The sequence below is a fragment of the Marmota monax genome, unplaced genomic scaffold, assembly GCF_021218885.2.
Source record: "Marmota monax isolate L192 unplaced genomic scaffold, Marmota_monax_Labrador192_F-V1.1 WCK01_AAM20220418_F8-fsc00051, whole genome shotgun sequence".
In the NCBI taxonomy this organism is placed as follows: Eukaryota; Metazoa; Chordata; class Mammalia; order Rodentia; family Sciuridae; genus Marmota; species Marmota monax.
In genome coordinates, this window is record NW_026695202.1 from 9,838,072 (window position 1) to 9,848,391 (window position 10,320).

At 57.7% G+C, this 10,320-nt stretch overlaps 1 protein-coding gene and 1 long non-coding RNA gene across 3 annotated transcripts in view; one reads left to right on the forward strand and one right to left on the reverse strand.

Moving 5' to 3' along the window:
* The window catches only part of Sh3bp1 (SH3 domain binding protein 1), a 10,775-nt gene extending 3,637 nt beyond the window's left edge, over positions 1-7,138 (forward strand). The window contains exons 7-18 of one of the 2 annotated variants that reach the window (XM_046429747.2): positions 9-150; positions 492-560; positions 702-846; positions 1,130-1,275; positions 1,900-2,011; positions 2,257-2,338; positions 2,413-2,493; positions 3,178-3,294; positions 4,002-4,099; positions 4,380-4,533; positions 5,184-5,278; positions 6,377-7,138. In XM_046429747.2, coding sequence (XP_046285703.1) covers positions 9-150; positions 492-560; positions 702-846; positions 1,130-1,275; positions 1,900-2,011; positions 2,257-2,338; positions 2,413-2,493; positions 3,178-3,294; positions 4,002-4,099; positions 4,380-4,533; positions 5,184-5,278; positions 6,377-6,789 — 1,654 coding nt within the window. In that variant the 3' untranslated portion in view covers positions 6,790-7,138. The remainder of the gene's footprint in view (positions 1-8; positions 151-491; positions 561-701; positions 847-1,129; positions 1,276-1,899; positions 2,012-2,256; positions 2,339-2,412; positions 2,494-3,177; positions 3,295-4,001; positions 4,100-4,379; positions 4,534-5,183; positions 5,279-6,376) is intronic. The other variant, XM_046429748.2, reaches the window with a different exon arrangement.
* Positions 347-6,377, reverse strand: LOC124083154 (uncharacterized). The gene is made up of 4 exons (XR_009225420.1): positions 5,288-6,377; positions 2,243-4,147; positions 1,880-2,030; positions 347-767 (listed from the first exon to the last, which is right to left on the reverse strand). It is a non-coding gene; the product is annotated as an uncharacterized LOC124083154 (long non-coding RNA).
* Positions 7,139-10,320: the final 3,182 nt, after the last annotated feature.

The following is a 10,320-nucleotide window of genomic DNA, read 5'->3' on the forward strand; positions in this document are numbered from 1 at the left end:
ACCCCCAGGCTCAGCCAGGCAGCCAAGAACTCAGGCAGCAGTCAAGGCCTCGGCGGCCCAGGCGGCCACGGCCACCCCACCACAGCCAACAAGGTGGAGACGCTCAAGGAGGAGGAGGAGGAGCTGAAGAGGAAGGTGGAGCAGTGCAAGGTGAGGCACCGGGCGCAGGGTGGCAGCTTGGGCACTGTCCCCGTTCACAGATGAGGAAAGGGAGCTCAGAGAAGTGACATGATTCTCCAAGGCGGCAGAGCTGGGATCCAGGCAGAATCTGCTCGGCCACCACCTCGTGGGCACCACTGTCTGCACCATGCCAACCCCCGACAGCCTCCACGCAATGATGCTGCACTTAATGACCCTCCAGCCCTTGGAGGGAGACCGTTTGGCTCTATTTTGCAAGGGGGAAATGGAGGCAAAGAGGTTTGCTGATGAGTGAGTGACGGGCCGATTGCCCCAGCTTCATCTGGCATACGCCTTCCCCTCTCTGTCCCAAGGATGAGTACTTGGCGGATCTGTACCACTTTGCCACCAAGGAGGACTCATATGCCAACTACTTCATTCATGTGAGTCCGAGGCCCGGCTTCGCCATCTGCCGCTCGGCGGGTGGAGGAAGGGCCAGGGCCTGCGGTGAGGCAGGGGATCCGCTCTGTGGATCTTTCTCAGCTTCCCTCACTTCCCTCGGGGATGTCTGTCTGTCCCCACAGCTCCTGGAGATTCAGGCTGATTATCATCGCAGGTCACTGTCTTCACTGGACACAGCCCTGGCTGAGCTGAGGGACAATCACAGTCAAGCAGGTGGAGACATGGCTGGCCAACCCCACACCCCCAACTGTGCCCTGCCCAGAGCCAGTTAAGAAGCTTGCACTTCATCCTGAAGGGCAATAGGGAGCCATGGTTGAGTTTGGAGCAGGGGCAGTCTGGGTCAGGTTTGTGTGGACGGGTTGCTCGAGCCACTGTGAGCCTAGGAGTCAGAGGGAGGAGAGGGGCCTGGCCTAGGCAGAGGCAGTGGCCAGTTCAAGAAGTATCATGGGTGCTTTCAATGTGTGTGTGGAGTAAGGGGTAAGGTGATACCACCTTGAGGATACTGGGGTGCCTGTCTACCCTGGGTCTCTGACCAGTCTCATCCCTGCAGACCCCTCCCCTTCGATGACGGCCACCCCCTTCTCCAGGGTGTATGGGGTGTCACTGGCAAGCCACCTGCAAGAGCTGGGCCGGGACATTGCCCTGCCAATTGAGGCCTGCGTCCTGATGCTGCTCTCTGAGGGCATGCAGGAAGAGGTGGGACCACTGGGGCAGCGGGGGGCTTTAGGATTTAGCATTGGGACTGTTAGGCAGCCCTGTCCTGGGGCTGTCATTCCCCGGTTAGAGCACGGGTCCCCAGAGAAGGCCCAGACTCCTACTACTGAACCGACAGCCTCCACGTGATGATGCTGCACTTAATGACCCTCCAGCCCTTGGAGGGAGACCATTTGGCTCTATTTTGCAAGGGGGGAAATGGAGGCAAAGAGGAAAACCTGCCCAGAGTCACACGAGTAGGTGTCATTGCTGCCAGGAGCTCCACAGTGCCGTCACTGTCACATGCTGGCCCATATCTGTCCCCTGCACCTTAGCATTGTGGGTACCTTGGCCCTTTCAGCCCATGCTGGGCCTCCCCTCTACCCCCGCTCCTCGCCAGACTCCTGTCTCACAGCTTTCCCCTGGGGTTCAACCCTGCCTCTTGCTCAGAATTATGGGCTTTGAGAGCTGGAAGGTCCACAGACCCTGTGGTGTGCACCCGCTGACCAGCCAGCGGCGACACCGAGGCCAGTGGGGGCCTGCAGCGGAGGCCAGGGCCTCCCGGCCACCAGCCTGTGCGTCCTGCCGGCCCCCTGTCCACCCTCACCTGCTGCTCTTGCCCCGCAGGGCCTCTTCCGTCTGGCCGCTGGGGCCTCGGTGCTGAAGCGCCTCAAGCAGACGATGGCCTCGGACCCCCGCGGCCTGGAGGCGTTCTGCTCAGACCCCCACGCCGTGGCAGGTGCCTGCTGGAGGGAGCCCTGGGCAGGAGCAGGGACATGGGGACACTTGGGGCTCCTGTTGGTGATGACTCCCCTGAAGTACATTCTCCCAGCATCAGGATCACTAAACATTTTGCCAAACGGGTCTGAGGCCCCAAGAAACTCTCAGGCCTGGACATGTCGATGTGACACACGGAGAGCTGGGGCCTGGGGGTGCAGAGAGGCCATTTGGGGGCTGCCTCTGAACTTACCCTGCTCCTGCCAGGTGCCCTCAAGTCCTATCTTCGGGAGCTGCCAGAGCCCCTGATGACCTTTGACCTCTACGATGACTGGATGAGGGCAGCCAGGTGAGGACTTGGGGTGGAGAGGAGGCGGCTACAGAGGCTCAGCCTTGGGCTCACCGGCTGCTCTCCCTCCTCAGCCTAAAGGAGCCTGCGGCCCGGCTGGAGGCCCTCCGAGAAGCCTGTCACCGCCTGCCCCAGGAGAACCTCAGCAACCTCAGGTGAGCCTGGGCCACCTCCACCTCTGGCCGTCCCCAAGTTGAGTCTAGTCCCAGAGACTAGCTGGGACTCAGGAGCCCCGGGCCTCCGTCCAGGTCTGTCACTGTGTCCCAGGCAGTAGTTCTGAAAACAGCTTAGGTGTACTGGACATACATATATTTTAATACTATTATTGAAATAAACGAATCCTACACCCCTAAGCCACGCCCCTGCCACTGCTGGCCCTGGGCAAGAAACTTGGTGTCAGCACCTGGTCATTAAGTCCCTGCCTCAAGGGTAGCTGGGAGGACTCTCATCCTAGCCCTTGCCAACACAGTTGGGCCAGCTAAACTATTAAAATGTTTAAAATCAGCCAGGCGCAGTGGCGCACACCTGTGATCCTAGTGGCTCAGGAGGCTGAGGCAGGAGGATCTCAGGTTCAAAGCCAGCCTCGGCAACTTAGCAAGGCTCTAAGCACCTTAGTAAGACCCAGTCTCTAAATAAAAACTAAAAAGGGCTGGGGACGTGGCTCGGTGGCAGAGCGCCCCTGGGTTCAACCCCCAGGACTGTAAGAGTGAGACAACAAAAACCCTGTGAAGCCCCCTGTTTGGAAACCCTGGGCTGGGAAGTCCTCGGGACTTAGGGGCATCCGTGGGTGTCCGTGGCCCAAGATGCTCTGCCCGGCCCAAGCCAACCTCCTGCCCCAGGTACCTGATGAAGTTCCTGGCACGGCTGGCCGAGGAGCAGGAGGTGAACAAGATGACGCCCAGCAACATCGCCATCGTCCTGGGGCCCAACCTACTGTGGCCGCCTGAGAAGGAAGGGTGAGGGCCAAGGGCCGGGGGACCAGGAGGGAGCAGTCCCCTCCCCAGCCACCTGCTGTTTACCTTGCTGGGCCTCAGTTTCCCCACCATGGAGTGGGTTGAGCATCTCCTATTCCCAAGTCTGCTGTGAGGAGAAGCCCAAAGGGACTAGGGACCCCACAGAGCTTTGGAAACAGGCATTCTGGGGACTGGCGGTGATGGGTGGTTGACAGCCTGGTGCTGCAGCTGGGAGTCCAGAGCTCCTGTTCTCTCTCCACCCCACCGTCCAGATGGGCCTTGGGAAGTTACCCTGTGGACCTCCACTTCCCTGTCTGCCAACTGGGGAGAAATTATACAGACTTCCAAGGTTTTATTGGGGGAACTAGATGAGATAATGAATGGGAAATGTTTTATAAACTGTAAAGTGCTGACAGGAGAAGAATCATCATTACATAAGGGGCCACAGACAGCACAAAGATTTCGTCCCAAGTACTGAAATCGATTGTGTGGACCCAAGACTTGTGGGGAAGGGGCCCGTGATCGACTAGTGATGTCTGTCATGGGTGAAGAACAGGGAAGTGATCCGTTTGCCTTCAACGGATGGTCTCTGAGCTTTCTGAGAATTGGGACTTCATCTGTATGTCCCCAGTGCCCAGCACAGGGCCAGAGTTGGGGCCACTGAAATGATACCTAGTGGATGACCCTCTGCATCCCCCGTGTTGTGCCAGGGACCAGGCCCAGCTGGACGCGGCCTCCGTGTCTTCCATCCAGGTGGTGGGCGTGGTCGAGGCGCTGATCCAGAACGCAGACACCCTCTTCCCTGGAGGTGAGTGCTGTCCTCGGGAATGCCTCCGTGGTCACCTGCCTCCCAGCCCTGGGCCCCGAGACCATCCTCAGTCCTCGGGAGCTCATCCGGAGCCTCCTCTACCCCGAGCCTCAGTCTCTCTTCTGAGCAATGGGGGTGATCCTATCGACCTCTTGGGACTGTCACCAAGCTCATGTGGGGTGGGAGGTGAAGCCCAGGTCCTTCACAGGAAGGGAGGGTGGCCCTGACCCTGAGAGGCCGGTGGAGACCTGAACTCGAGACCTGCTCCTCCCGTCTCCAGACATCAACTTCAACGTGTCAGGCCTCTTCTCAGCCCTCGCCCCTCAGGACAAGGTCAGCGACAGGCCTGCGTCTGAGGAGCTGCCACCTGTTGCTGTGCCCACCCCAGCTGCCACCCTGGCCCCAGCCCCAGCTTCAGTGGCCCCCAAGGAAAGGTGAGGAGGACGAGCATGCATGGCCCTCTGCCGGCCCTGCAACGTCAGCGAGGCACCCTCTCCTGGGATGTGGGAAATGTGATTATAGCATTTTCAGCCCCGAGCCTGGTCCCCCAGTGTGGAGGGGGTGGTGGAGACTGAGGCCATGCCCCTCAGCCTCGCGCGTCCCCTTGAGTGGTGTTGACGGAGCACCTGCTGTGTGCCGAGCACGCTCCAGGCCCTTGGGATTTAGGAAACTGGGAGGAGACTTTTCTAGAATTGATGTACACCTTCTAGTCTTCTCCCTGCTCCTTTAAATCTGGAAGAGGTCGTGGGCATGCTGCTTCCATAACCCAGCAGGTAGCACTCAGGTCCCGCGGATGGCCGGGTCCACACCTTAAATGTCCTCAGATGAGCCCGTCAAACACTGCCCTTAGAGCTCTTATTCCAGGCCACAAGGTCACACGGCAAGCAGGGACTCAGAGGCCACAAACCCTGGCCAATGCCAGAAGTATCTTCCCAAGGAGATCTGACCTGGGGACACATCCCCAGAACAGCCACAAGGTGACGGGAGTGAACTGGGGGACCCACTCTGCCTGAGTCTCCCCAGGATCCCGGTGACTTCTGGGACACAGGCCAGCTTGACCCTGCTCCTCTCCTTCCTGTGGCAGGACAGAGGCTGAGGCCCCACCCCGACCAGCCTCCCCCAAGGTCAACAGAAGCCCCCCAGAGACAGCTGCCCCAGCAGAGGACACGGCTCGGAGGAGTGAGTTACCTGGGGTGTAGGCAGAGAAGGGGACAGGGGGTGGGCAGCCCCAGTCCAGCCCAGCTCTTTAGACCACAGGGGCCAGGAACAGAGGTGGTCAGAAGCCCACGTTTTGCCACCTGGGCAGTCCAGGGTCAAATTCCAGTTCTGTGACCTTAGGCAGGTGACATCATCTGCCTGGGCCTCAGCCTCATCTTCTGTGAGGTGGCACAGTAACCGCCCCTACCCGGGAAGGCTGTGTGGGAATGAGCTGGGGAGTGGGGCTCGGGTTAGGCAGCGTGAGCATGGGTGTGTCCCGGGCCCCCAGAAGCCCAAGACCACGGAGGGCAGAGGGGCAGGGCGTCTTCAAAGGGGACGGGGAGGGCCCCTGGGCACCTCTGGTTTGTTCACCTGTCAACCTGGCTGAGGTGGCCTGGGGAGCAGGTCAGGGGAGTCCTCCCCAGGCCATTCAACCCCGGGAAGCCCTCCCTGCCAGGGTTCTGGAGCTTTCCACCTGGTAAACTCTGTTGAGCTGAGAGGCACCGGAGCAGTGTCAGGAGGTGCCAGGCCGCGCAGGGACCTTCCTGGAGGAGGGGGAAGATGTTTGCTCAAAGCGGGCAAAAGAGTCACCCCAGGTCCCAGCCAGTGGAGCTAGGGTCAGGGTCCAGGCCTCCTCCTGGCTCCCCCCAGCCCTCGACTGCTTCGGGTCAGAGCTGTAGGGGGGACGGTCTCTGAGAGCCGGAGTTTCTGAGAGGGGAGAACAAGACCCAAGTGTCATGGGGACAGGTGGCACACGTTGATTGGATATGTCCCCGCACTGTGCCCACGGGCTGATTAGGTGGCCACGCTGGGGTCAGTTCTAGTGATGGGATCAGGCAACCAGCAGCAAAGATCAAAGGGTCAAGGTGATTTCAGAGGACAAGTCCAGTGAGGAGAGAAAACTGGGCGACGTGGCAGAGGAGCAGGGAGGGACCGGGCTGCTCCTCTAACCCGGTGGCAGCACAGGGGCTGGAGGGCTGAGGAGCTTGACAGTGACCAGAGGAGGGGCCAGCTGGGAAATCCCCGGCAGAGGGGGGCAGCGTGTGGCCAACTGACCTCGTCCCCCTCCTTCCCCCGCAGCCAAGCGCCCGGCGCCAGCCAGGCCCACCATGCCACCTCCACAGCTCTCTGCCACCCGCTCCTCCCCGCCAGCCCCGCCCGTGTCCCCTGGCTCCAGCAGCCCTGTGACACCCCGAGCTCTGCCCCGCCGTCTGGTGGGTAGCAGCCTCCGGGCCCCCACTGTGCCACCCCCGTTGCCCCCTGTCCCCCCTCAGCCAGCCCGGCGCCAGAGCCGGCGTTCACCACCCTCTCCTGGCCTGGCCTCCCCGGGGCCAGCCTCCCCTGACCCAGTCTCCATGAGTCTGCCTGCACAGGTGGACCTGGGGGCCACCACAGGGGACAGAGGAGTCCCTGAGGCTGCAGCTGCGGCCCCCACTCCCCCAGCTGTGCCCCCTCAGCCCCGGCCCAGGGGCCTAGCCTCGGAGACCGATTGAGCAGGCAGCTCCTCTCTGGCTAGCCCTCCGCGTCCCCTCCATGTCCCCTCCCGCCTGGACCTCCCAGGACAGCCTTGCCCCTCCCAAGGAGTAGCAACCTCCAGCTTCCCCCCACAAGTGCCTTTGTGCCCACTGGGTCACCCCCACGGCCAGGAGGGCTCAGGACAGTCCTCCACGAAATTGCCTTTTCCTTGTCCAGCCTGGACCACCCCGACTCCTCACTCTCTGGCAGGGTCCCAGGGAAGCCACCAGAAGGAAGGACAGGCTTGCCTGCTCATGAGACTTATTTTTCTCTTGCCAATATATTTTTTATAAGGCTGGTCAATAAATTATTTTGGATAAAACTGGAGCCCTGCCCTAATGATAGTTTTTATTTTTTGTCCTCAAAATAAAGAAGCCACTTTATAAAGGGAAGAATGACATGTCCCTTGGCTCCCTTCTTCCTTCCAGTCTGAAACGCTAGCAGCCAGCGCGAGAGCTTCCTCCGAAGCTGCGCCCGCCCCTGCTGTGCTTCTCTGTGCAGGTTCTGTTCAATCCCCCAGGGGAGTGGATGCCCTTAGCTCCTGCAGGGGAGGAGATTGAGGCTGGAAATAAGTGACTGCTAAGGTCACGCAGCCAGGCGCGGGCCTGGGACCGGAATGAGGTCTGACGATTCCCCACAGCTGCGCAGTTCACTCAACTTCCCGGGAACACTGATTCCTGGTAAGAGACAGTCCCACCACGATGGTGGTGTTCTGAGGGTCGGGGGACGCTCCTGTGAGCACCAAGCACCACCTTGTGCACAGACATGCCTGGCAGTGCTGGCTGCTGCTACTGCATTTCCCCACCCCGGGCCACGGGGGGCAGGCAGGGCTCCCCAGGAGCAGGAAGGAATCCTTCACAACCTTCCCAAGGCTGCTGTGTGGCCGGCCTGCGCTGGCTCCCCAAGTCAGGCCTGCACCCAGGAGCCTGTGTTAGTAGCCTAGTTAGGGGGGACCCCCAACAGACCCTGAGGTGTGTTCATGGGAGGGTTCATCAAGGAAGAATTCCTGGGGGAGGCAGCATCTAAGGAGAGTCCTCCAGGAGCCAGGCAGGTGAGCAAGTCGAGGAAGAGGAGAAACATTCCAGGCAAAGGTCAGAGGCCAAAGGCCCAGGGCACTGGGGAATAGAAAGTAGGGGGGACTAGGGGGTGAGGGGAAGAAAGGGTTAAGCCTCCAGTGGACACAGTGGCCCACACCTCTAATCCCAGCTACTCAGGAGGCTGAGGCAGGAGGATCGCAAGTTTGAGACCAGACAAGAATGGGATCGTAATTAGAATAAGATATACTCCATGTATGTATAATATGTCAAAATACACTGCCATGTGTACCTAAAAAGAACACATTTGTTAAAAGAAAAAAAAAGTTTTGAGGCCAGCCTCAACAGTTTAGCACCCACAGCAATTTAGTGAGACCCTGTCTCAAAATAAAAAATAAAATGGGCTGGGGGCTTCCCTAAATTCATTCCCCAGTACCAAAAATAGATTGGTCTGGGGTTGTGGCTCAGCAATAGAGCGCTTGCCTAACAAGTGCAAGGCCATGGGTTCCATACTCAGCACCACATGAAAATAAAATAGGGCTGGGGTTGTGGCTCAGCAGTAAAGTGCTCGCCTAGCTCGTGCAAGGCCCTGGGTTCCATCCTCAGCACCACATACAATGAATAAAATAAAAGTATTGTGTCCAACTACAACTAAAAAAAATAGTATAAATAAAATAAAGTTTTGTGTCCAACTACAACTTAAAAAATAAATATATATTTTTAAATAAACTAAATAATTAAAAAGTCATCGAACTGCCAGACACAGTGGCTCACACCTGTAATCCCAATTACAGGAGAGGCTGAGGCACGATGGCAAACTCGAGGCCAGCCTTGGAAACTTGGTGAGACCTTGCCTCAAAATAAAATTTTAGCTGGGCGCAGTGGTGCTGTTGTAGGGACAGACGAGGCAGGGCACCCAAGACAGCAGGAAACAGTTTTATTTGGCTGCAGCCAGCTTCAGAGGGCACAGCTTTTGCTGTAATCAGTCAAGCCCCTGAACCCCGAGTTCAGGGAGTTTCAGAGTTTTATCCCCAGCGTGTAAGGGGAGGGGCTCAGAAGCTCACAGTCTGCAGAAGTTCACATAAAAGCAGCTTTTTCTTTCACTGTTCTGGGCTAGTTAACCCTTCGAGGACAACACCTGAGAAGGGGAGAGCTTCTTCTCCCCTCTCTTTCCTCCCCTGCCAGCTGTCACCATGGAGCCCAGTTGTAACTTATCTTAACAATGTAGACAGCTCTGTGAAGCCCAGCTCAAGGCCAGAGGCCTGGTTTGCACATTCCTACAAACTACTATATTGGATACATGTTTGTGAAAAACTAGTCAGGGAGTGTCCAGCACCTGGAGTGCTGGTATCTTCTCGGCCAGTGGCCAAGTAAACAGGGCGAGGCGAAAATAGGAAGTTTATCTACATTGGACTCTTTCGCAGGGATTCTTTTGCTGACAGTCCTAAAATCAGCCATGGTGAAGAGGGCTTTTCTGTGGAGCAAGGGGGTGCCACTTCAGTGCATGCCTGTAATCCCAGCAGCTCAGGAGGCTGAGGCAGGAGGACCATAAACTTAAAGCCAGCCTCAACAAAAGCAAGGCACTAAACAACTCAGTGAGATTCTGTTTCTAAATAAAATACAAAATAGGGCTGGGGATGTGGTTCAGTGGTGGAGTGCCTCTGAGTTCAATCCCTGGAACTCTCCCAAAATAACATAAAATAATATAAAAAATTAAAAAAGGAGCCAGGGGTATACTTCAGTGGCAGAGTGTTTGCATAGCATGCGAGAGCCTTGGGGTTCACTCCTAACTCCTCCCCCCACCGCCAGCCAAAAAAAAAAAAAAAGCATCGAACTGACATTTCAGGCCTTAAGCATCTTATCAGATGTAAATTACACCTAAAAAAATAATAAGTTTCCCAGGGGACTCTACAGCACGGCCAGCATGGAGAACCACTGGCCTAAACTAAGGCTCCCCGCGTCTAAGACACCATGTGCCTCTTGTCCCAACATTTTTCTCAGGATTTGCTTAGAATTGGACCACGGTCCAGAGGTCAGTGAGATTCGAGCCCAAAACGTCTCTCCTAGCATCTGTTTTCCTCCTAGCAACCACTTCTCCTAAGCTTGTGATTGGCTGGCGACGGTGAGGCTTCTTTGCTCCGCCTCTTCTCTTCATAGCTCCTTATTTGTTAGAACGAGCATCCGTCTCCCAGCCTCCCACCCCTTTAAAGGAGCAAGTGGGAGTTGAAACTAGCCTCCACTAACCCAGCAGAGCGAGGGGGCGGGGCTAAGGGCCAAGCCGGTTTTTCATTGGTGCCCTCCTCTCGGTGGCGGCAGCAGTGCCGCCCCTTTCTCCAAGTTCTGTACGCTAGCGGCCGCGCTCCTCTCGAACACTCTTGCTCCCATTGGCCGCAGGCCAAGCCAAGACCCCGCCCCCTGCCCTTCCAGCGCACTGATTGGCCTGCACTTCGGGCGAGCGCGCCGTGCCCGCGGAGG